Source organism: Colias croceus, chromosome Z (genome assembly GCF_905220415.1).
Source record: "Colias croceus chromosome Z, ilColCroc2.1".
NCBI lineage: Eukaryota > Metazoa > Arthropoda > Insecta > Lepidoptera > Pieridae > Colias > Colias croceus.
Window position 1 is genome coordinate 4,086,387 of NC_059568.1, and position 27,992 is coordinate 4,114,378.

The window sequence follows — 27,992 nt, forward strand, 5'->3', positions numbered from 1 at the left end:
AGGCTATATATCATCACGCTACGACCAACAGAAGTTGAGCCACGGGGGTGAAACCGCGCGGAGCAGCTAGTCTAAAATAAAAGAGACAACATAAAGATTGATTTCATTTCAACACTTGCACATTTCAGCTGCAGTAAAAGTAGCCAAGTTTTTGCGTAAAAACTACTAATATTTATTATATATTTTTACGTAATTGTATAATAGTTTTTATCTAAGAATAATTAAGTTACGTAAACTATGTGAGAGATTATTATTTAATAGGCGTTACTCAACTTAATTAATGCCTTGAATTCATTGTCTGTAAAATTGTAACAAGTGTTGGAACATCGTATCCTATTGTCTTTTTTATGATGCTTTGATATCGTATCTATGTATTACTTTAGATAGTTCTAATTAGTCAGTTCAGTAAGTAAGTATATTATATTAATATAAACAATAAATAGAACAGACCAATCACTTTTTTAAATATTTTCATTTTTTATTTGTTATTTATTTTTTATTTTATTTAATTAATTTTTTTATTTCAGATGGAACATTAGCCTATTACTTTACTTTTATTTTTATTTTTGCATAAGTAAACTAAATCAGATAATAAAAAATCGCATCTAACAGACAAAGTGGCGCGCGTAACGTAGACGTGCCTGCGAATTTACATAAAGTTATGAATTATTGCCTAGCTAGGTAATAGGTGTATTAATTACTATATGAATATAGACGGTATATCTAATAATAATAAAATCAAATGATTATCATTAGAAACATAATATTAGAAACGTTTTCTCCGACATTGCTCTATAATGGTATCGATAGATAAATTAATTCAAATCGATATCAAAACGTACACATCACTTTTATTCATTAATTATTATAATTAAGTATTACCCTCACTTTAACATTAGAATTCGAAATATATTTATTGTTTGCTAAAGTTATCGTTAATTATGCAGAATAAATAGCAAATCCGTAAAAGTAAGGAGGCTAGTAGGTTAATACTATAAATGAATAATCTCTTAAATTTTTATGTAATGTTTTTAAAATTCGGTGTTAAGTGTTTATTCAATTTGGTGTAAGTTCACTTTACTTTCGTTGTATACGTAGTATATTATTATTAGTCTGTGGTTGTAAATACGCGTCTTGATGAGCGGGGCGGAAAGCGATAGAGCGGTTTACTTAAAATTATAATTCCTTTGTACTTTTTTGTTTTATGTGGTAATAAATACATATTATTCGTGTTAATAAACGAGATTGTAAGACACATAACATATTTTTTTAAATGGGGTAATCCTGCATAGATACATTAATCTACGGCTCTACATATAGTAAGTAAATTATATAATTTGACGGAAAGTTCTATACCTATACAAGTATCTATTTACAATTAATGATATAATATCCTTAATTTCATATAGGTACTAAATTCTAATTATTAAAATTTTATTAATCGACAATTTATGAGCTAGACATACTTTAAAAAAATGAATGTGTTATGAATAACAAAGCCTCGACGCAAGGCTTTGTTCCTTATAAGTTTAGAGACGACAATCGCTCCGCTAATATTCTCCATAACCATATCAATATATATATATAATAGATAGTCATGGAAAATATCAATTAAATAAACCAATATATTCGCAGTCTTCACGCGCATGCAATTTTCGACCTAACAAGACTCTGACATAACAGCATCAACAGTTCATCACCGCGGATCTTCAAAGGCAACATTTCATTGCGTATAAATATAAGTATAATAATAATTATAGAAGATATTACGTGCGTACATTCACTTTTTATTTTAATACCTCCTGTCGGCTTCCGGATTGCTCAATGCGCCCTCACAATTTGTTTTTCGGGTCATTATTGTGTTCCGATAATATTTCGAAATTCCACCTAATTACAAGTAGCAACCAGCACTCATTAATAAAACTTTCTCTTTAATTAATTCTTCTCTAATTATATCTACAGTTGTAATTATCTACCTAAAACTTATCTAGACATAATTAGTTACGATCTGGTGATTTTTTCTTTAAACAAATTCAAAGATTCACTTTTTAATGTTTATTATCATTATTCTAAATTAAATAATATGACCAAATTATCCTCTATAGGTAATTATTTTCTTGAACAGAAGCTTTCAGAAGCTTAGATACCGGCAAAAGGCGAAATAAACAAAGTTTTGTAAGATCTCCCATTCTCCTAATAGGTACATTATAATACAATAAATAACGATCTAGTTTTAATTGACACACTTTACGTTAAAGTACCTACCACGTCTTATAGGCCTCGAGTGAATGCAAAAGTGGCTGAGGTAAACATCATTGTATAATTTAACAATTATGTTTAGTACTTATTACAATAATTGCCAAACTATTGCTTCAATTATTTACAACTAGGTTTCCGCCCGCGGCTTCGCCCGCGCTGTCAAAGAAAAACCCGCATAGTTCCCGTTCCACCAAAACAGTACGAATAAGTAACTAGACTATGACTAAATAAAATATTACATATACACCCTAGAGCTTTTTAAACATTTCATGGTTGTAGTTAATTGAAGGTAATTTCATAATATATCCAATTAAACCAAAAAATATATGAGTAACTAAGTAGGTAGGTAGTCTATGACTAAAAAAAATATTACATTTATTTTACACCCTAGAGCTTTTTTAAACATTTCATGGAACTGTAGCTTAGTGTAGGTAATTTCTATCTTGATGGAATTTTTCTCTTACAACAATTTAGTTTCCGCCTTGTTTCCAAGAACTATGAAGTATTGTATGAACTGCAATAAACTTTTTAAATAATATCACACATGTCTCAACAATACGTAACGCATAACAGGACGTGATATTGCAGATAAACAGTCGCATATCTTGTGAAGTTGTAACCATCCAGTTATTCAAGCTCAATTTATGTTGCATTTTGTGATTAGTTGCTTCGGAAATTTCCTTATTGCTGGATACACTTAAACGGGTTTTGCCCACGGCTTTTGATTATTATATAAGATTGCTTGTGAGACACAAAGGCCATGTATTTGCGTGTGGAATGAGAAAGGCGGGAGAGCAGGCGGGGCCGATTATTTTGGTTGAATAAACCAAATAAATTGGGAGATCATTCCAACAGAATAAACTACGTTCCACAAAACCTAAAATGAGGGGAGAAATGATAAGTGCTGTATACCAATTAATTGTTATGTAGGAACCAACCTGGATTGCCTGCCAGGAGGTCGTTAAAATCTTAAATAACAATTAATAAATCATCACCCCCACCTATATTTCAAAAGTTCCTCATACCGAAATATTCAGAGAAAGTTAATAAATTATTAAAATAAACTCTTACTAAAAAGAAGTTACGGTATACAATATTAATTATATGGGCATACGTAAATAAGCAAGTTAACGGCATTTAAAAAATATAAAGCTTACATACCTACACTTTAAAATTATTTGAAAAATTATTAAGTACCAAAGTTGATCAAACCTAGATATCGTAAAATTTTTTTTTTTTTTTTTTTTTTTTTTTTGTATTTGTACCTACTCTTAGGTTTACTCACTATACGTATGCGTATTATGGTATTACGCACTTCTACGGCAAGTAGGTATACATAGCTATATCTTATCTACACCATAATTATATAGAAATAGAAAAAATATATTCTGTCACAGGTGACCGGTGACTTTCCTACAAATCAATAAGCAGTGGTAATGTCTGTTCAAGAATGCAAGGAACAAAAATAATTATAATCGATCAATTAAATGGATTACACTATCGCGTTGTACATGTCATCGTTAAACATAAGAACTGTATTTCCGAATCTATTATCTGAAATATTTATGCGAATCCTGCTTCTATTAAGTGTTATATCAGTGCACCAACATTTTCAAAGACAACCCTACAGCATAACTCCAGAAGAATTAATTGGCGACTATAAAAAACCGAGACGAGATTCAATAATTCCTGCATGGGTTATGATGTCTGTAATACTATTTGTGCCACTAGTAATCCTATGCCTGCCGTTAGTACTAGCAAGGAATTCCGTAGAAAGTACGCACGCATTACTTGCGTGGTCTTTAGCGTTGTTGACAAACGCGCTCCTTACGGAGTCGCTCAAAGTGGTAATATGCCGTCCTCGACCGGACTTCTTTTACCGCTGCTTTCCTAATGGCATTGTCACGTTTGAATTAGTATGTACGGGAAATATTAGGGACGTAATCGACGGAAGGAAGTCGTTTCCGAGCGGTCATAGTAGCTTTTCGTTTTGCTCGCTCGGCTTTTTGAGTTTGTGGTTGTATGGGCGTCTTGGTGCGCAGTATAATGATATAAGATTTGCTATTTTGTGTGCTGTGCCGATAGTGCTGGCTACTGTGATAGGCTTCAGTAGATGTTGCGATAATCACCATCACTGGCAAGATGTAGTGGGCGGCGCTATTATCGGCTTTGTTACGTCATACATTTGTTATAAGTGTTATTGTGCACCTATCTTGGTGCCTGTAAGAATGTAAATTTGAATAAATTAATTCTATATATTACCTACTGTAATTAATTATTATTAACGTTCACGTAATATGCAATTTTTTTAACATTTCCTAGTGTAGTTACTAGGACCAACACACATTCTTTCATTTAGGTTTTTTATTTAAACAGAAAACGTAAAGGGGTATTGTGAAATAAAACAACAATTTAAAATATTTATTTATTACTGAACATCAATAAGTACATACATTGTTTCTTCAACATCTTATGTTTATTTTGATTTCTGAAAGAAATAGAATTTAAACATCAATATTCAGTATAATGTTATATCATTGAATCTAAGATTATTTCATAATATTTGGAAGAACCTGATGAAAGTACACTTAGTATACATGGAAGAATTTACTCGTAGTGTAATATTAAAAAATCCTTTTATCATCTCAAATAAAATGGAAGAAAAAATCTTGTATCAATAGCTGCTAGCATAACACTGGATATAAAATATAAGAAAATAATATTCCTCATTATAAAGTTAAATATAAATGCATAAACACAAGCGAGCTTGGAAGACTATATGCTAATAAATTAATAATTATATCACGTTCAAAAAATATAAGGCTGGTTGCAGAGCTTGACCGACCGTCAGTGCGTACGTCAGTCGCGCTTGTCATATGTATGGAAATTCATAAAACCGTTCATAGCTAGACCGACCATACGCACGCGTATTGTCATGCGCATTAGTGTCATAGTCATACAATTGTTGATGCGTATCGTCAGGACCGACGGTACGCACTGACGGTCGGTCAAGCTCTGCAACCAGTCTAAGCTATTTAAATGCAACAAACTAGAAATTTCATTTCGTTAAATATATTCAGAATTTTAAGTCCGGATAAGCAAAGTTAATAGATAATCGTATTTTATTTTTTTAATGTAACAATAATAATGCGCTACAAACAAACAATACTACAAATATAATAATAATATGTACTAAGTTTTCAAACATATACTGAAACACTTTCTCAACTACAAGGATGTATACATACAAAAATATATTATTTAAGTACAATAATATACATAATTATAGTAAAAAATAATTACCAGATCATAATAAATTTCATTGGTACAAACATTCAAAAAACATTAAATTATTCCTAATACATTTCACTTAAATGAATAAATTCATCAGCATATAATTAATGTAGGTACATTAAAAATGTTTGTAAAGTTAAAATCGTTCAATTGTGCGATCGTTTGTGAGAAAAACAAATTCGTTGTAAATTAATTTTTTCTTTAGTCCGTTACGTCGATTACAGTATCGAGTAATTTTCAGGAAAGACAGAAAATACCTTAATACATTCAAATGTTATCGATTAAAATGCAATTATCCAATACATTTAACATTGAATACGTATAATAAAAGCTTTCCTCATAGATAAAAACCACCCATTTCCCGTCTCTTATAAATACCTCACACAGCCCAAAATTTTTGCTTACCGCGAATTTCATATCATATTTATTTTTATTTTTAGAGTTTTTGACGCCAAAAGCGGTTTTTTGTATAATTTATTTGTTAATAAATACTTGCCAACTGTAAACACGGTGAGATGTATATAATATTTATAATATAACAGACCCGTAGCAAAAATCCCTTATTTCGTTACCTTTCCTCGACCAACATCCAACATACCAATAAAATACAGATAATATAAAGAAGTCAGAATTATATTCCTATACCTAACTAACAGCTAAAACATTGGAATGAGAGTATTTTTATTGTAAATATTTATAGTAGACGTACAGATTTTTTTTTTTTTTTTTTTTGTATATCCGTTTTATTATTTCACGTGTTCCAAGTCCATGGCAATTACGTAAAATATTTGACACTACTGACTTAAGATACTTTTTTTTTGTCTTTTTTTTTTGTCTTTAACAACATCGAAATACAGTAAAGTATGGGTATAATATAGCCATTATAACGTCTATGTAAACTTTGATATGGAATGTTAATTACATTAAGCATACTGAATATATTTTTTCAAAATATCTTATCATATAACATCCAGTCTATAAATTTCATTACTTACGAGATTATTTTGTTCATTCAAGACATACATATAATTTGATTGATAACTAGTATATTCCAAAAATAGTATGTAATTTTTTAAAAGTCAACTACATACTGTTTAAGCTCAAAATTATGCGTATAGTTTTTTTTTTTTTTTTTTGTTAATACCTACGCGCGCTATTTCCATTCTACAATACAGACTATTATAAAATACCACAGACAATTAATGTCTACATTATCTATACCAAAAGCATAGATTTATATACTAAGATAAATACCAATACGTTCGCAGGACTAAATAAATATTAAAAATTATTTTTACGTATGTTGTGATGCAAAAGTATTTTAAGTTTACTGTATATGGATGTGAATCTACTACAATGTGCTTGAAATATAAGGAGTCGATTCTAAATAGTTCAGTTGCTACCCGGACGGCCCGCTTACGCGAAAAGAAAACTATAGTTATTATATTATGTAAGTTATTTCCATGTAAGAATTTACCATAATATGTATATTGTGCGTGTTTTTAAAATTCGTAGATTTTAATTTGGACCCCATTCAGGTAAACATTATAATTTCAACCGACAACCAACTTGCAGAATAAACATTTTTAAAGAAAATTTAGTTGAACATTAATAATTTTTAGTCAAGGAAAAACAGTGTTTGTTGACAAGAAAGTTATTTGTCAAAAACTTTTCAAACAAGTAAGTTCATGATAAAATTAATACGTTTTGAGAAGAGCAATTACGCTTGCCAACTTGGAAACTGCTTTTTCAAAGTAGGCGTAATTAATCTGTATCTATTTACTATTCTGCAAGAAAGTTGACCAACCAAATGTTTACACTGAATCCAAATTCATGCTTGTAGTCATGAAAAGGGTCTCAAACACTTCAGTCTCTGAGGACCATCACAATAATACATATCATGGCATACAAGGTTCATTCAGCCACCTCTTGGTATATCAGGTCGATAGGGTTGATCAAGTACACTTGTATTCCCCAGAACGGTAGCGCAAACACGAGGAAAACAGCGACGAACTTGATCATCCTGTAGGTGGTTAGGAGTCACAATTCCTCATTAACCTTCAGCGAGCGTCGGCAGAAAGCGAACATGTCCTCAACGCTTCGGTCGCCGTCGTATACGCCGATTTCAGTAGCTTCGGAGTAGAGCTTGAATGTCGGCAAAGTTTTGATTTGGCCGAAATCGGTGGCTCGAAGGCTGTTGGTCACGTCGATGGCGACAACTTTGATCGACACGTTCTCGTTCTTCATTTGGGTCGCGAGGCGGCTGAACGCTGGCTTCGCTTCGTTGCAGTGGCCGCACCCTGTTGATAGTTTTTTTTTTTAATTGTATAACGGTTTTTCGATATACCCTCTATTTAATATGTACATAATATATCATCACTAGATTTCCGGTACCTATATAAAAATAAAATACATCATCATCAATTTTTTATTTTATAAACCAGGGTTATTGAATATTGCCTGCATTTAAGTTTAAATAGTAGGAATTTCCATAAAATACAATGTTAACAACATAATAATGCCTTACAATTGCTTTAGATATATAAATGAACACTGGAATAATACTAATTTTTATGTGGCCAAAGTTTTTTACATGCCATTTTTTTTGGGTACAAAAAAACAATTTAGCATAATATATTTTGTTTACGTTATATTTGTTATGTATTCGTATTAGTTTACGGGAAATGTCACGGAGTACATGTCCTATAAGCCCTAAATGATAATGCAAAAATGTTAATGACCCTGTAAAAATAATCAAGATAAAAAAATAACTCACATTGAGCATGGAACATAACAAAGCTGGGCTCGGTATCGCCGAGTATCTTCAGAAAGTTGTCATCATTGGCTAAAATAACGTTGACTCCGAAACCGTCCGTGGTGTGACTCTTGATGCCTCTCTCTTGCATAAGAGTGGCGTCTAATTGTGTGTGGATATATTGAACAAAGTCCGCCATCTGGAATTAAAATATTTTGTACGCAATTTAGATAAATGTGTAGGAACAAAATAAATAGACATGCAGTTTAGATTATTTTTTATGGTATTTGTATTATGCTAAAGCTAAGATGACGACCTGCTTCGAATTTAGAATGATAATGTCTCTTTTCTCAAACTCAATAAAATAGAAAAAAACAATTTAGGCTAACGTTATCTTAGACCATAATATTGTTTATGCAACCATTTTGCTTATTTACAATCTCCGTTTGAAACTATATTATCGCCCACTATAATTTGCCTACTAATGTAAACTTGTTTTTAACAAGTCAAAAATCCTAAAAAATACCACCACCGAAAAAAATCGACATCAATCGAACACATGCGCACCAAATTCCCCCAATTACCAATTGAAAAATTTACCTTCCGACCCCCGGTATAGTCGTCAATCTTTTCATAATGGTTAAAGTACTTCAATGTGGGGTACCCCTTGATATTGAACGTGGCACAGAGCCCAGCCTCCTTGGTACAATCCACAGCACCGAACATTATCATCAGATCGTCCGAGAACTGTTCCGCCGCTTTCACGAACTCCGGCTTCATTGCTTGGCAGTGGCCGCACCCTGGGAAGAGAATTTATAAGAAACTAAAGGTCTGCCCCGGCTTACCCAACCTTATACCAAATTTCATGCAAATTGGTTCAGTAGTATAGGCGTGATTGAGTAACAGACAGACCGAAAGAGTTACTTTCGCATTTATAATATTAATATATAGTATGGAATAACTGTCCCGGCAAACGTTGTTCTACCTTACCCTTATCACTTAGGGGTATGAAAAATGAATGTTTGATTGTCAGACCTACCCGATACGCACAGAAAATTTCATGAGAATCGGTCCAGCAGTTTTGGAGGAGTATGGTAACTAAAATTGTGACACGATAGTTTTATATAATATTAGATTAATAAGGAAAAAAGTGAGATGATAAGAGGTTTAAAATTAAATTTTAAGTGACGGAATAATCAATAGAGAAACTGGCTGACTAGCTTTTCGCCCGCGGCTTTACTCGCGAAGTTAAATGAAATTGATGGATTGAGATACTTCACCGCGGTAAAGAGTCTCCTTTCGGGACAAAAATCATATCGAAAAATCACTCTTTATTACCTTTTTAGTAGCTTTTTTAAACATTTATTTATTTATAAATACTTTATTGCACTTAAAGACATCAAAATAAGAAATACAAATCACTTAAATATAACTTACACTAAGTACAATTGGCGGTCTTATCGCTTAGAGCGATTTCTTCCAGATAACCTTTATTTTTTTTTTCTTCAAACCACTTTGGCCGTAACAATTTTTTTTTGTAATTTTTGCTAAATAAAGAGTGTCGTACTTACAGGGTGCGTAAAACATGACGAGTGCGTGCTTAACTTTACGCAGCGCGTACTTAAACGTGTCCGTAGTGAGATGACGTACAGCAGTCTCTTCTTCAGACCATGGCTTCTCTATCAGTGTTGGTGGTGGTTCTTGGGGATCCTGGATAATTATTATTAGAATTTTTATATGGTTATTTTTTTTTTTTGTAGGAAATGCTATGGAAAACATGTTTGTTTAAGTTCAATCAATAATGTGTGGTGGTTTAAATAACGTCTTGTATATTTGCCGCAATTTATGAATAATTAGCTGTGCCGCGCGGTTTCACCCGCGTGGCTCCGCTCCTGTTGGTCTTAGCGTGATAATATATAGCCTATACTCGTGGATAATGTACCTTCGAATGGTGAAATAATTTTTAAAATCGGTCCAGTAGTTTATGAGCCTATTCATTACAATCAAACAAACAAAGTTTTCCTCTTTATAATATTAGTGTAGATTACAAGTACGAAATGCACCATTTAACTTTTCTAACTTACATGAATTTCTACTTTTATAAGTAAAGGAATAACAGAAAGATGAAACTTTGCATTCAAAACTTTTGTTTCTCAATAATTCAAAAACTGTAATCAGTTTACATCCTGTATTTCACATAGTAATTATTGATTAAACCTACGTAAACGACAAACATACATATAAATAAAAATAACTGCGTTAAAAACAACCGACTTCAAAAACGGAAAAGTAAGAAATAAAAAAGATTTGATATTATTAATTACTACATATTATTTTTATGTGCTATTTACTAAAAAGGTTTGATGTCGGTGCATGGGCTTAATACTAAGTGCTTAGTGTTTGGCACCGACTTCAAACCTATTTAATAAATAGCACATAAAAATAATATGTAGTAATTAATAATATCAAATCTTTTTTATTTCTTACTTTTCCGTTTTTGAAGTCGGTTGTTTTTAACGCAGTTATTTTTATTTAATACTTTTTAGTGTATTTTTCAACACGAATCAAACGAGCCCAAACTCGATAAAGTTGAGTCAATATATTACTGAGTTCCTATGGCCACCTTCCGATTCCATCATCAGATCAGCTCCATGTCATGATAATGTTTCATCGCTATCCAATTTACATTCGTATACAAAATTTCAGCTCAATCGGTTACCGGGAAGTGAATCAAAGTTACTTGCTACATTGAAATTAAGTCATCGAGTACAGACAAAAATGCTCATAAAATAAAAACTACTAGGCCTAGCCGAATAAATTTTTTATGGGACCAAATCGACACCATCCCGCATCGAACAAAAAAAGAATCACGTAAATCGATTCAGAAACCTCGGAGTAATCGGTGTACATACATAAAAAAAAAAAAAAAAATATACCGGCCGAATTGATAACCTCCTCCTTTTTTTTGAAGTCGGTTAAAAAATACCACAAACTCACCAGGAAAAACTCGACGATCTTCTCATCAGTGCGGTGATTAACGTCGTACTTGAATTTGCCGAAATGGAAGTACTTCATAGTCGGGTAGCCCTTGACGTTGAAGCGAGTACCCAGATCCTTTTGTTGAGTCACATCCACCACGGCTATGAGACCTTTGATCTAGAACAAATTAGGTGCAATTATAGTTTTAAGGACTTTCAAAGGGTTCTATGTTTGAGAGTGTTTTTTGACGTTGAGTAACAAAGTTTAGTGGGAAATTGGCATAGTTTAAGTTTGTTGCAAACAAGTCATTTTTTAAAGTCAGGCAGTTTATTCCTTACCTTCAAAGGATTATATGTTCAGTGTATGTTTTTTGATGTTGAGTTTAAGTTTAGTGGGAAAAAATCTGCAATAGTTTTAGTTTGTTACGAACAAGTCAGTATTTAATCTGGCAGTTCATAATTTATTGGGTATTGGGAGTAAGGAAGGATAGGAAAAGTTGAACTTTTTACGCAAAATACAATGATACAATATAACTTATAATGTAATATGGTATTGAAAAAATCATAGTAGCCTTATATAATATAAGACTACTAGGGTCATAAACCTTTCAAAGATATTTTTTTTTTAATTAAGCATTTGTTTAATTATTAACTTGGCATTAAGCCATATTGCCATGTAAGTTTCACTAGTTAAAAAGTAAACTAGTGAAACTTACATGTTTCACTAGTTAAAAAATCACATTATACTCCAAACATACCTCTTCAGCCTTCATCAGCTCTTGAGCCCTGACGAGAATCGGCTTTAGTTTCTTGCAATGGCCACACCATGGCGCATAGAACACCACCAAGGCATTCTCTACAGCCACGAGCGTGATCTCAAAGTTGTCCACTGTCGAGTAGAAACATTTTGAAATTTAGTTTTATAGTATTGAAATCTATATCTAGACTAATATTATATTGAGGAAAACCAAAGAAATTTCACTTCTGACACGTGTGCTCGGCACACACGCTCTTTCTTTCTATTTAATAATTTCTTATGTCAAAGACTCAAAGTACGACGACATGTGACGTCTCCCGTTCCGCACTTGGCGAGCGTGGTGGATTTACGTGGGTATGAACATGGGAGCCCGTGTCCCAGCAGTGGGAACATAATAGGGCTGATGATGAATAAAGAATACAGATAACATTGTATATAGCTTACGTAATTGATCTAATATACCTTTAATTACATACTCGATTTTATAACATTTAAATCTGACCGTTTTGTAGGTATTATAATAATATGAACTAGTTTAATGCCAGTCAAAGGATTCCTATGGGAATGAGATGTTACACCCCGGTAAAAAGTAGCTTGTCACACTCTCTAGCCTATTTCCAGACACAAAAATCATATTTTAAAATCGCTATGGTGCATGTCAGACATACACATAATCACATTTATAAGGATATAACAATGGGTATATACTCAATATAGGTTAAAAATATTACAAATTAAATATTATATATTTTTTTCTCCAGAACCTTCTGAAGTTGCTTAAATGGGTTGCGGACGTAACTACGCAAGACCCGTTGTCGAATAAAATCGAAGGAAGGAACGAACGATAGTATATTAATAGAAACAAGTTTTTTAGTGTTATCTGTTGTTTTTTTTTTTTATAAATTTATTAAATTATAAATCAATAATTGGCACCGGCATTGTGTTGTTGCAAAGGTATTTCTATTTTTATGCCTGTTGCTTCGGAAAACCGGAGCTTTCTAAAGTAAAAAATTCATTCATGGGTCAAGGTAGCTTAGTCAGCTTTTATAATGAAAAAATCCCTGATAGTTTAAAAAAGATAATTAGGACTGCATAATAAAAATTCTGCTTTCCAGACCCATGGTAAATTATAATCTTTTTGTATTTTGTCGATTCAAAAGTGCTTCTAAACGAAGTCTAGTTTAATAATAAATGTTTGAGTTTGAGTTCGAATCAGGCCATTTATGGATTGCCAATTTATCATAATTGCCGAATGTCCGAAGAGTTGTGGGCAAAAATCACCACTATGTGGATTCCCGACAATGGAAAAAGGCTGCGTGGAAGGCCCAAAATCAGATGGCGAGACGAACTGTACTCTCATTGCAAGGAATAGACTAATAGTTCAGGATACATCGCCCATTTTTGCAAGTGACTACTATCAAGCTGATTTTCCGTTTGTAGCTTTATTTTGATGAGACACCGAATAATTTCGTGTACGAAACTCTCGATTGTGGTAGCTAACAGAGATAACAAGGATAAAATTTTTTGATTTGATGGTTCTCAAATATTTATTACGCAATTTGTAGGACAATATGTCTGTTGAATTATATAAACATTAACTAAGTGAAAACAAAAAAATCAGCTTGTTAGTAATCATTTATGATGACCTCGTTATCGATACACTTTGGAAAGGGGGACTCTTTGAACCAACCATAGATTTTGTAGGACAAATATTTTTTCGAATAATTTAGGTAATTATCTTGAGATTGAACAAAAAAAAATTCAGTTAGTAATAAATATTTGAGAACCATCAAATCAAAAATTTTTATCCTTGTTATCTCTGTTAGCTACCACAATCGAGACTTTCGTACACGAAATTATTGGGCGTCTCATCAAATAAAGCTACAAACGGAAAATTAGCTTGATAGTAGTCACTTGCAAAAATGGGCGATGTATCCTGAACTATAAACATAGGAATAGGAAGACGTGGACGGAGGGAAGAGAGGTCTTTGCCCAGCAGTGGGACAGCCATGGCTGAATAAAAATAAAAAAAAATAACAAAATATACCATATAAAATACAAGAAACTGCGTCGTTTCAATTTAAAATTTAATATTCATAATCTATATAACTTGATATAACATAACCGTAATATATGTAGGTGTGTAACGTGCTGCAGTTTAAAGCATCCTTGGTCGATAAAATAAATTTGTTAAATTAAATAATCTCACTACGCATGTCAGGAAAGGGATGCAACGAGTTTGCAATAAGCCAATAGAACCTCGCTTATTACCCGACCCCATCTTGTTATAACGTATTGATTTGAACTGCATTACCGACAAAATGGAAGGTGCAAGCCTTTGTTACCTTATTGGATATATTATATTAAGAAAATACTTGATTGAATTATGAATATAAGTTGAAATTATGCAGCTTTCATAAGATTTGATTAGATTTCGAGTGCCATGATTAAATTTTAAAGTGCACGTTTCTAGGAGAATTGGATGTCTACCGTCTACGTTATATAGATATGCAAGCATGATTAAATTCTTTATGAATATGACTTGATAGAATTTGCGGTTTTCATAAAATTTGATTAGATTTCATAAGAATTCTCTGATGAAATATGAAATGCACTTTTCCAGGAGAATTGGAAATATATTTTATTTAGATATGAAAACTTATGATTGAATTATGAATACGAGTTGATAAAAGATGCTTTCATAAGGTTTGATTAGATTTCATGAGAATTCCATGATTAAAATTGAAAATGCTCTTTACTAGGAGAAATGAAAATATATTTTATTTATAATATTGATGAATGATTAATATCTTTATGAATATGATTTGCAAAAATATGAGGTTTTCATTTGATTAGATTTTATAAGAATTCCGTGATGAAATTTGAATATGGACTTTTTAGTAGAATAGTTTTATCATGGAATTCTTATTTTTTACCGAGATTAACTTACTACCAATAACTAAAATATATATGAATATTGTTGTGTTTATCACGATTTAGTCAACCACACCTCTGGTTTTGGGTTAATCTAAAAAGTTCGTTCACTCGTTATATCCGAGCTCAGTTTGACCTGTTGCTGAAGTGCTGAACGCAACAAGTGGTACCAATGTTTGTTCTCTAGTAAACTTCTCTTTCTTAACCAATGAGTTTTCAGTTTATTATATTACATTCGAACAAACTGCAAAATGTTATCCGTCATGTGTTTATGGAAATTTAATTGAATATATTTATTGATATTATAATTAACTAGGTTTCCGCCCGCGGCTTTACCTGCGCAGTCCACGAAAAACCCGCATAGTTCCCGTTCACGTGGGATTTCCGGGATTGCATCATTTTCCCGGGATAAAAAGTAGCCTATGTCCTTTCTCGGTTATCAAAATATCTCCATACCAAATTTCATGAAAATTGGTTCAGTAGTTGAGGCGTGATTGAGTAACAGACAGACAGACAGAGTTACTTTCACATTTATAATATTAGTATGGATAGTATGGATAATTAGGGTTTCAATTTTTTATATATTTGCAGGTTTATGCATATAGATATAAGGTATGTTTGTTTGCCGAAGCATTTCTCAAAAATCATAAGTCAATTTGTGAATGTCTCTGTCTTTGTGTTTTATCCCCGAACGAAAAAAATGGAGACCGATTTCTTTGCTGTTTTTTTTTATTTGAAAGCCATTCTGATAGCGTAGGTTCGTAGGTACGTTTGATGAAAATCGGATAATTTCATCTGAACGTTGGACACCTATTTTTAATTATGCAGTTTTCTAGTACATAATATATAACATAAATAATTAATACTATAGATAAATAATTGCCAATTTAACATTTGAAAAGTACAGAAAACTCTGTCGTTGTTGAATCGAATCATTGTTACAAGTTTATATTATTCGAGAGGATAACATCGCCAACACTTTTTCCGATATAACAACATAGTTTCCCGTACTTTTCATATGTTAAATTGCCAATTATTTATTCATATTGTATGTTTTTACATAAAAATATTATATTCCCAAGTTAACGTCAATAGGAAATGCCTACATATATAACTGGAACAATTTGGTACATTAATCTTTTGAATAGATTTTGATGAAACCACAGAACATTTAAACCTCTTTTATATGTTCTGTGGATGAAACCTATTCAGTTAATTAAATTAAAATTTTAAAACTCCGCCACTATTTCGTGGTGGTAAGCACAGGTGGTAAGTATTTTAAGATGGACAAAATTAAATTTACACGACGTGTAGGTGTTGTATTTTACAATTTAAGCCCTTTCATTTAATATTGCGGTACCTAATTGTGAAAAAAATATTCAATCCGACGTTGTGGCCGCCATCATGGAAAAATTTTCATGAAACATATCAAGGAAGGAAAGCTGGATTTGAAATAAAGAAAACTGCATCGAAATCGGTTTATCATTTTAAGAGGTACGACGCCACAGGCATTACACAAAGACAGACAGAAATTAACCTCAAACATAGTCCACTTTTCTTTGTTCGTCGGGCGTTAAAAATGAGATACGTCTCAAATTGACTTGATGTGTTTGAAAAATGCTTTGACATACATACAACCCACATACCTACCAATTGCCTACAAATATATTGATACGCAGTTAAAAAAAATCGAAGCCCTAATCCGTCATGATATCAATAAATATATTCCATTGCATTTCCATGTATATTAGATACCATAAAGGCATTATGGATACCAAGTCGCAGTTGTTCAAATGTAAAATAAAAGTCTCGCTAATATAGAGAAGTTTTCCAACTCCAATCGAGTATATTTTCTACAGTAAAACATTTGAACGACCTGTTGCATTCAGCAACAGGTCAAGCTGAGCTTAGCTATAACTCGATTTAACGAGTCACCGAACTTTTTAGATCAACCAAACACCAGAGGGTAGGTGACTATATCGTAATAAACGAAATAATGTTAATATTATTTTAGTGGTAAGTAAATTAAACCCTATTATTTTTATTATTCCCCTAAAAATATCCATTTCCTTATCGAATAAAGGAATTTTATTTCCTAATCAATCAGTATAATAATCCCCAAAAAATTTACTCCTTTCTCAATGTATGAGTTCTTTTGAAATCCGTATTTCATCATCTCATATTCATAATTCAATCAAAAGTTATATCTGAATAAAATATATATCCAACTAGCCAACAAAGGCTTGCCTGGGCTCAATTCTCGGTATCGCAGCATCAAATCAATACGGGATACAAGATGGGGCATAATCAGAGCAGTATTTGCTGGATGCAAGTATGTTGCATCCTTTTCGTTGACATGCGCAGTAATACAACTGCGTCGAAGGATTCCAGGTAGCCTAGCTGTATCTAGGTCATCCAGGGAGCTGGGGAAAATCAATGATAGCTGCTACCCACACTTTCCAGATTTTACTGCGTAGGATGTTCCAACCCTTGATATTTTATGTACTTGCGAATGCAACCTACACTTATTCGATATTAAATATAATAAATATTGTCATGTGGGCGAATTACTGGGTATAATGCACCCAACATGCGTCTCTAACACGTGATCGCAAAATTACAGAATTACACTAATTCACTAATTCAAATACAAAATCAATAAAGGAGTCAAATATGTTAATTTGTAACTTACTATACCTTTGTGAACCAAGCTATTCCATAAACGCTTTAAAAACATTACGAAAGCTCTTGATATTTCTTCATACTTATTGACATATTTCAATAATTATATGAAATTTCAAAACCAAAATCAAGCAAAAGAATAATTACGTAACATTTCAAAAAGAGTTTTTACGCAATTTGCCTGAAGCAATAGATTCACAAAAGATTTCATGAACAATTCTTTCCGAGTTGATAACTTGCAAAAAGTTTATGGTGTGGGCGTTATCATTATCATTAGCATGGTGACCAAAAGTTTCAACTGTTTTGGTCGATTGTGCAATGGTTACCTTCAAGTACTTACAAATTACTGATTTTAACTATATTGAAGAATAGAACAGAATAGACAGTTTCAACAGTTTTGGTGGATTGTGCAATGATTTTATCTTCTAAGTACTTTAAAATGACTGATTTTAATTAATTATATTGAAGAAATTAATAAAAAAATGAAAAAACATAAGTATAAAAACCCCCGAATTTTGTGTTTTCTGGCATCTTGAAGTTAAAATTTAACTTAGTATAGCCAAGCCAAGCGTTACTTGTTGCTTGCGTTTGATATTCATACGATAACGATTTCAATTTCAAAGTCAAATTGCTGAATAGTAATAAGTCAAAAACGTCTAGAACCCAGAGTTGTACACCTTAACATTTGGGGTCCATTTTGAGATTTTTTTAAATAGACATCTACTATATAAAAATAAGTCGGGTTTTCCTTCCTGACGCTAGAACTCCAGAACCGATTTCCACGGTTTTGCATTCGCTGGAAAGGTCTCGGGCTTCGTAAGGTTTATAGCAAAGAAAGTGTCTCTGGTGGCGAAACGGAGTTCGGCCGGTTTGCTAGTATTGTATAAAAATTGGTTAGTTTTGGTTAGGCGCTAAATCAATTCAAATTCAAATTCGTTTATTCAATCAAACTTAACCTAACCTTAGAGCTAAATCAATTGCCAAATTTCATATCGATCGTAAATAAGGGCCAAACGGAAATAGATGCACCCAATTAATGGAATTACAACTGCCGCGGCCGGTCACCATGCTTTATAATATACTTTACAAACTCAAATTGAGCTCGAACTCAAAAATGTTTTATTCATGTAAACGTTTTTGAATAAGTTATATTTTTTTAAACTTTTCCAAAACGATGGACGTTTTGGAGAGTCACTTTTACCGTGAAAAATCTATAGTTAATAATCTCGATAGTTCATCTGAGCCATTGTAAAAAATTTCAACCCAAAAGAAATAAGAATCATTGTGCATAGTTTACGCGGTTCAAGAAAGGCTGCGTACGGAAACCAAATGTTTTATACTATAGAACTTTTCATTCCATATGATTTAAAAGATTTTCAGATTCCAGATGGCCTAAAAGATTTTCTACACCTGTAGTACCTACTAAAGAATATTCTAGATAATATCTAGAATTTATTTTCAATTAAGCCGAACACAACATGAAATAACATTCTATATCTATACAGGGTGGAAGGTTAAGATGGGGCATGAAGGGCAGGTACCTTAACCGTTGTAGCTACATGAAAACGTTCTTAGGAGACTATCCTTAAATTCTTGAGAAATTTTAATCTGCATTCACAGATTTTTGAAAAAATGTACGGTCAGCAAGGAAATCGGCAGTTTTCAAAAAAAAAATTTTTGATGCCAATCGATCCAGTTTCTCATGGAGATCAAAACACTCTAAAAGACCAACTGAGGTATGAGTACTAGAAAAGTCAGAAATCGCGAAAAACTATTTTCATTCATGAACAAGTAAAAAGACAAAGGCACAGCAGCATAACATGCCAGCGACGCGGGGCGTAAGCGGGCGGTGGCTGGCAGCTCGTGCACGAGATGAAAAATTATTTTTTGAATATCGAACGAACACGTCACATTTTTATGGCTTATGTAAACAATAACACATAGAAAACCACACTTAGAAAAGGTTACCAAAAGTTACTCTGTCTTCACTAAAAATGTCCTTAAATAATTTGGAACGTTTAGATCTGTTAGAGGCTTACTTTTTAAATAATAAAAACCCAACAGTTGCATTGGAATGGTACAGGAATGAATACCCAATGCGACATGTACCGACGCGAAAGGTAATTGCGAATCTTGTAAAAAATCTAGCAGAAAATGATATCAATGCTCAAGAACTAAAAGATTCACTTTCTGCAATACTTTACGGAATTCACTCAAATAAGTTATCGGCTGCTACGCGCTCAGTAGTAAAACGAACAAACCTATGTTTCCGTCAAAACGGTGACCACTTTGAGCATCTCATATCATAAGTTTTATGTAAATTATTTCAGAAATTCTGGAATTATCACCACTTTAAATGTTGTTTTTTGTTATTATTTTGTTATTTTTTATTTTCTTTGACAACCGTTTAATTAAATTAATGTTTCTTCTTATTATCAGTATGTGTTTTAATAATCAGAAACAAAAAATATTGAAGCCTGAAAATCTCTTTGGAGTTTTCTATTAGCGCATCTTTTGTTGAATCACTTATTTTCTTAGTGAATGTGTGGAAATAGTTTTTCGCGATTTCTGACTTTTCTAGTACTCATACCTCAGTTGGTCTTTTAGAGTGTTTTGATCCCCATGAGAAACTGGATCGATTGGCATCAAAAAATTCTTTTTTGAAAACTGCCGATTTCCTTGCTGACCGTACATTTTTTCAAAAATCTGTGAATGCAGATTAAAATTTCTCAAGAATTTAAGGATAGTCTCCTAAGAACGTTTTCATGTAGCTACAACGGTTAAGGTACCTGCCCTTCATGCCCCATCTTAACCTTCCACCCTGTATATTCTATATCTATACATGAATGTAAAATGCCAAGTCAAAACCCCAAACCTACAAGTGCTATAGAATCACAGCAAAGTGTACCATAAAATATATAGATCGTTGAAAAGTATCAAGCTCGCTTCGCTAGCCCTGATTAATTATTATTGAAGGCTACGTTTAAAATAATTTTCAGCGTAAATTTTCTTATAAAATTTGTAATAAGATTAGTACAAAAATAGAATTCCAAGTTAACAGTGGGTAGCAAAGCAAAATGGTCTGTGAAGACTAGTTAAATAAATAAAAATCTGCAAATAATATTTAATGGCATAACACAAATTTCAAAAGAAGATATTTTAAAATACGTCTACCCAGTAGTAATGTTAAGCATATTCGCAGAGGCATCCGAGAAAATTCGCACATTGTTGGACTTTGGCATTCGCATTGCAAAATATTGTGAATGCTTCGCGAATATGAAAATCGGAATTGAAGTGTCTGAATAAGCTGAAGCCCGTAAGGATTTCAGAATTTCTAATCATAATAATAGTACAATCTAATTCAGCACTCGAAAATTTCATTTCACGTCCACTACGGTCCACCTCATAAATCTCGATTCCTAGTTGTCGTCTAAATTAAAGTCTCTACTAAAATCTGAAAAGATTTTCCTTACTACTAAAAATATAAAATCTAACAAGTGCCATTAAATTACTATTTAGACTAATTTCATATTTTGCCTTGAGAACAAGGGGTTCGTGCTGGGTATCGATTGCGAAGTATTTATAGGATATAAGACTTCCGAGTATCTCAAAGCATACCAAGTTTTATTGAATTCTGCAAAATATAAAGGAATAGACGACGTAGCGTCTCCTACGTGTATTTTCCTGTGTGTCATAAGGTTTACACTGTGTGCACAATAAACATTTTTTTCGATAATTCGAATTCGCAGTTGCAATGTTCAAAATATTTCGGGCCACCTTCACAATGGGCAGCGTTGGCCCAACAAGTGATCGTCGATGTTTGCCGCCATTACGGCGGTTATGAATAAACATCTACAATGACGGCCGATCTGTCCGGGCCTAAATGTCTATACATTTAGGCCCTCTAAACTATCGTGATTGCATCTTCTCGCCCAACGCTGCCCATTGTGAAGAGGGCCCATAACATACGTTGCATCACTGCCCAGGCTGATAAAATTAATTAGCTTACTTCTATATTAATAGAACAATAAAGTTATTCGCATTAGTGGAGACAGCTGTCAGAGACAAAGTTTCAAGTGCACGTCATTCACATTCGCACAAATACGTAAACACAAGCACAAGTGAACGACGTCATTTGAAATAAGTGCTTTTTCCATACATGAAGGCAAATATTCGTACAATTGGGTGCCCCGTTACGTTAGCGAAAGAGTATAAAAAGAAATAAAATTTTTATGAGCTTTATAGTGAGACTAAATAAAAAACGTCCTACAATTTTTATACATTATATTTTATAGAAAAATTTATTTTAAAGAGTAACTATTGAGACATATTATGTATGTACAATGTACACAACGAACGTAAACAACGAACGGTTGTAAGAAGCTTTGTCAATTTATTTACACTACAAGGGTTAAGATGAGCATACGTTATGTACCTACGCTATTCGTTGCACGTTTCCTTGAGGTTGTCAAGAAAGAAAAAGAAAGCAAAGCTGCAACTTAATTCAATTTATGAGACATAAACACTGATTTTACTCGACTGCATCGGACAGCGAACTAACTGCAGGCATTAAGCTGGGCTTACATGTGTCACAAGTAACGCGTCGGTTGAATATATTTCCTTTTATATAGATTAATGTGGGCTTTACTTCTGCATACTCATATATTTTAGAAACAATAAAACGTATGAAGTTAATTTTATAATATTTTTATAATAGTAACGATACCACTCATAAAGCTTTATAGCTTATTAGTAAAAGTCTTCTTCTTCTTCTTCTTATAAAGTTTATAGAAAAATACCTAATAACGGATTAAACCGTTAAACCGGACACTAAGATCGATATTTACGCGTGTGAGCATATTAATTACTGTATAAAAGTTGCACACAAACATATATACCAAAAAAAAAACAACTTGGGTAGGTAAGCCAATAAAAAGCACGACCTCTTAATATTGCACGCAAGTTCTAAACTTAATCATCACACAAACAAAATTTATAAAATTATTGGGTTTAAATTTTAACCAAAACTTTAATTGGAAAGCACCCTGTGTTATGTTATCTGAAATCATAAAAAAGTCGTCCTTGCATCAAGAAGACTAGGTACGAAAAACAGTAACTTCTAATGTTGCTTTAAATTGTGAAATGGGCATGATATAATGGTTAGATTTAGTTTATTTGAAAATTGAGTCCACCCTCGGCTTCGCTTGCGTAGGTAGTAGGTAATATAATTATTTGTATGGATTATAGACTAAACACAATAGACACCTCTCAGCGGGGTTGACAGATGCCTGCACCTGACTGACGTTAGGGAACGGGAAATTTTTGGCATTGAACACAGAGTACTTTTTTATATGGCATTGAATAAGTAACATAGCTCGATGTATTCGCACTAAAAACGATTCCAAAAGGAATAATATAACAAAAACAATCGGTCAACAACGCGGTATGTGGAAAAAGATATGAATATTTTAATCGTCTTAACTTATACGTTAGATTTTTCAGACAAGACCAAGTTTTATTTTCAACTTGATATCTTGAGCGATTAAAGCCTTGACGGACAGACGGAGAGATGAACAAAGTAATATACTAATCAATGTTCCGTTTTTTTCCTTTAGAAGTACGGATACCTGAAAATGAATCTTACAGGCTATCGGAGGTCGGGAAGTGGGATGAAGGTTGTTAAAGGTAATAAAATCGTTTTCTCAATTTCCAAACGTCCTACGGAAAAAACTGACAGGCAAAGTAGAGATAACTAAAAGATCTACAAATTGTGCTTGCGGCTTTACGATTTTGTTATTCCTTTTTTTTTTGTATATATTCTTTTCCTTTTCCATAAGGTTTCCTTATGCTGTTTTTTTATTTTTTATTTTAAACAACTTTTGAACTGGTTTAGTTTTAAGAAATAACATAAAAAAATATATTAATTTAAAAAATATACATTTCTCGTCCATTAATAGGTACTCCACTCTCAGTATCGTCCTGATCAACCATAAAAGACACCTTAATAAAAACACAATTTCGCTATAGAACATTTTCCTCACCTGTCAAATGCTGCAACTGCGTATCTTCAGACCACGACGCCGGCGAGGCCTTCGGGACCTCGTTGATGCTGTTCGGATCACGCACAAACTTGACGATCGCATCCCTTTTGTTATCGCCGTTGTAGATTGTGCGAAAACGGCCCTTCCTGTGTAAGAATTAGATTAAAAAAAAATCTAGTCAGATTTTTTTATCGAGAGCTTAGCTTAATTTGGACGGTAGTCTTTTTAAAATACCTAACCTAAAAAATAAAGTAAAAAATTAATAAAAAAAGATAATTGAACTTACTCATAAAAGAATATTGTTGGAAAGCCTGTGATGTTGAATTCGACGCGAATTTTTGCATTGTCCGGCTTCGACACATCAATCGCGGCTAACATTGCTTCGCCCTAAGAAAGTTTATATTTAAATTTATTTGTTACAAGATTGTTCACAATTTGTGTATCTCTAAATCATACCTAACACAATGAATAAGATAACCAAAACTACAAAAAAAATATTTTTTTTTACTTTCGGTACTTATAAAGTTTCTCACCTTCAAATCGTTCGCAGCCTTTGCATATTCGGGTTTCAATACTTTGCAGTAGCCACACCACGGTGCGTAGAACATGATCGTTGCCTTTGTTTGCGTTGCCGATGCCTTCTTCAAGAAGTTTGTTATTGCCTACCCAATTAAATCCTCATTAACATTTATATAAAAAATTCTGGAAACTCAATTCTGAATACGTACTTATATAAAAGCAATTTATTACAAAGCTCTTCACTACCTTATCAAGTACATTGGGTTATAATTGATTTTTCATGAATAGATAAATAATAAAATATTTTTCCGCGAGAAACCAAGGTAGTACCTATTGTTCACATTTACTACAAAAAATAATCACAATTTTTTGTGACTTAACAAAATTTCTCAAATCAGAGATATACATATAAATAAAAAAATACCCTATGTCTCACTTTGGTATAAGGCCTCTTTATATAAAGAGGAAACCTACCGCGGAATTGGCAAGGTGGTACACATCAGTTGCAGTTGGATCTTCCTCCCAAGGCGCATCTCCCGTTGGATCCAATAGGAAACTCACAATCGAGTTTACAGTCTCCGATCTCTCATAGTCTTTATGTAATTCACCATCCTTATAATGTTTAATGTAATATGGTGCGGCATTGTCGATTTTAAGCTTCTTACAGAGCTTTTTGCCTTCACTCCCAACACAATCAATTAACACCAATGTAGCTCTACCTTTCATTTTGTTAGCTGCCTCGCTAAAAGTAGCGAGTATGGTTTTGGCATTCTTATGATTATTTACATACAGTGCTAATACATTTGTTTTTGATCTCATTAACTTTTTAAATTCTTTGAAGTCATCCACTTGTGTGACGGACGATGTTTGTTTTTTGACTTCTTCACTGTCTTCTATACATAGGAAGAGCAAAAGTAGCTGCACAGACAATAAATACCTATGTAACGCAATAAAAAAAAACATAATATGTTCCTATGTGAACAGTCAAGTTTGTGTTCGCCATCCAATCACGCAATTTTTTTTCAAAAACTTATTTTCGTAACTTCACGCAGTAGAAGGTAAGTAATGGGAACAAAATTGTAGATAATTGAATGTACAACAAGTAATGTCGTGTTAAATTTTCTGAAGGGATTGCCAGTTTAGGATATAAAGCGAGAAACCATTCTTCCAAGATGGCGGCTGCAGGACTTAGATCGTCGCCCCATAAACTTGAAGTTGAGTTGGTACTTTTCCACCAAAGATGTGCTACGTTTCTATGGATAAATTTCATATCCACAAATCATATTCATTGAGGCATATTATAGCTTAGCAAAGTAAAAATTTTAGCTCTTATCCTTTCTAACGATAAACTTCCTATAATGTAGAACCACAGTAAACAGAATGAACAGTATGGAAACTACATATAAAACGTTCGAAACGGCTCACGCACCCAAACATGCGCGGACGCAGCGGTGTTGTCAACTCTACTAATTGATAATATTTAGTAAAAATGTTAATATTGTTACTAACTATGTTAATAGTTAATAAAAATGTAAATATTGCGAAAAAGGAAGTTTAATGAAGATAATTAATCTAGAAGTCACTTAAGTATGAATTATAATTAATAGTTTTCGAGTCACGACAAACAACTATGCCTCTCTCTCCCACCGCTATTGCTCGGCGGCTTTTAGTAAAGGAAAGAAGAAAAGTTGGAAACATTAATGTATAACTTACTGTGTACCAGCTTTCCATCGGTTGGACTAAAGCAAAGGGGGCGCAGGACTTAAAAATTTTTGATGGAGTTGGTGTCATTATAACACCTTTTTATTATTGTTTTATCGTAAAGATTACGCTACTATAAGCATGTTTTATAAGAACAACTTTTCTCTAAAATAAAAAATGGCCGAGATATTCGCCCTCAAAGATTGATGGTTTTCATTATGTTAGGTTAGGTTAGGTTTCTTAAAAAAAAACTACACAGAAATAGGAGCCCCGCGAAGCGGGGCTCCGTCGACTTTGGATCAAAAATTTTCTAAGTCCTTAAAAAAATCACTTTGGATCAAAAATTAAGTCCTTACTTTGCGCCCCTTTGCTTTAGGCGGACCTTTCCATCTTGGATATACCGCCTTGTTGGATTTAGAATGACGTCACACATGCATTGTCATCCAAAGTGAACTTGTATACAAAATTTCAGGTCCAAATTGAGTTGCATTTAAACCAAACATTCTTACATACATAGCAAGTTAAAAAACAACATTAAAAAATATTAGTTTTTTTTATTAAATTTTTTTTAAACAGTAAGTACTCAAATGTTTAACAGTAAAAAAAAAATATCAAAAAAGTAACAACCCTATTGAGAAAGTCATAGTTGCCTTACTGTTTCTTCTGTCTACTGTGGTAGACATGTGCAAATCCCGTATCTTTTCATAAGCACAGGTACATTTGGCCGGTCTATAGCAGCTGTCTCGTTTTAGTGATACCATACCAAAATACATGAGTGAATAGTTATGCACAAATAATCAAATTTAATAAATAAGATAAATGTTCATTAGAATGAACGCTTTGCATCCACATTGGATCTCCCAAACATCTTAGGTCCTAAACTCTTCTCCGTTTAGTCAATCTACTGATAGGAAAAACAATAGATGTTTTTTATTTATTTCCATTTGGCTTGGTTCCATTATTGCAGGTCTTTATTTAGGAAAGTGAAGTAAAAATCTAATATTAGTAATTCTACAATTTTGAGTAGAAAGTGCACTTAATTGATTCATACTTTCAACTAGAAACACTAAAGTTTATCATGTCTTTAAAATATTAAACATACTGAGGCATCGCTACAAAATATAGAAGGTATACCATTATCCGCATATAATTAGATATCAACTGTGGTGGTCACATACAATTAGGTATCAACACACTAGTGTTGTGTAAGCTTTTTTCTATTTAATTCCATAAAAATATTTTTGATTTAATAGACCTCTAAACATCATATTGTTAAGGTTATTGTATACAAATTACTTCATACTTCTAGAATGTTACTCGATATTTCGACTTTATGTTAGAAAGTTGGTATTTCTAAATAATATTAAAAAGTGTTTGCATTATAATATATTTCATTACAAATATTAGCTATAACATAACAAGAATACAACAAATAACATTGTTGTGCGGCCGGCATGGCTTGTCTATCTCGCAGTCGCCTACTTATTTATAAATAGCGAAAATCAATAACCTATGATGGTTAAAAAAAATGATAAATAACTTACCGTAAAACACAGAAAGGATATAACACGCATTTTGAAGCTTAATAACTAATTATATTCGCGAAATAAGAGTAGAATCTCTTATTTATATTAATAACACCTTGATAGAGTTATACATTTGCACAATACAAGTCAACGTTTCGACTTCCACCCGTTATCTGCCCCAAAACCTCTCCTCTCAGCCACAAGCTGTGCTTGTCTAGAGTCAAGAGCGGCAAGATTCAATCGTTTAAAGTTATACGTTTTCATAAATTAATAAATACTGTGCTTCGTCACCACACCTGCCATTTTCATGTTCTTATGTATACAAAGAATTAAGCAATGATTTATTTTGTTTTTCTCGAATTTGAAAAATAGAATAATTTAATTAAATAACAAGCCAAATTTTTAATTACATTCAAGATTTCAAGAGTCAAAACCCAACTTTTGAGATGTGATTGTCAAATTGTCAATATCCTATACGTCAAAACAATAAGTCAATGTGAATTGTGAACAGATAAATAATTAATAATGACATGGAAACAATCCTTT

The 27,992-nt window shown here is 32.7% G+C and overlaps 1 protein-coding gene across 1 annotated transcript; it reads right to left on the minus strand.

Annotated features, from left to right (window-relative positions):
• Positions 1 to 6,231: 6,231 nt before the first annotated feature.
• LOC123705210 (protein disulfide-isomerase A5) lies at positions 6,232 to 27,848 on the minus strand. Its single transcript, XM_045653901.1, has 11 exons — positions 27,465 to 27,848; positions 24,694 to 25,137; positions 24,234 to 24,362; positions 23,987 to 24,087; positions 23,701 to 23,846; positions 12,045 to 12,175; positions 11,306 to 11,464; positions 9,880 to 10,018; positions 8,909 to 9,108; positions 8,330 to 8,507; positions 6,232 to 7,853 (listed from the first exon to the last, which is right to left on the minus strand). The coding sequence occupies exons 1-11, from the start codon at positions 27,492 to 27,494 to the stop codon at positions 7,594 to 7,596; spliced, it is 1,917 nt and encodes a 638-aa protein (XP_045509857.1). The 5' UTR covers positions 27,495 to 27,848; the 3' UTR covers positions 6,232 to 7,593.
• Between the last annotated feature and the right edge of the window lie 144 nt (positions 27,849 to 27,992).

Coding starts and splice junctions, on each gene's coding strand:
- LOC123705210 (XM_045653901.1), bottom strand. CDS start 27,494: ATGCGTGTTATATCCTTTCTGTGTTTTACG. Junction 23,847..23,986: donor CCAACAATATTCTTTTATGA/GTAAGTTCAATT, acceptor ATTCTTACACAG/GAAGGGCCGTTTTCGCACAA. Junction 7,854..8,329: donor TGTTATGTTCCATGCTCAAT/GTGAGTTATTTT, acceptor AACTATCAACAG/GGTGCGGCCACTGCAACGAA.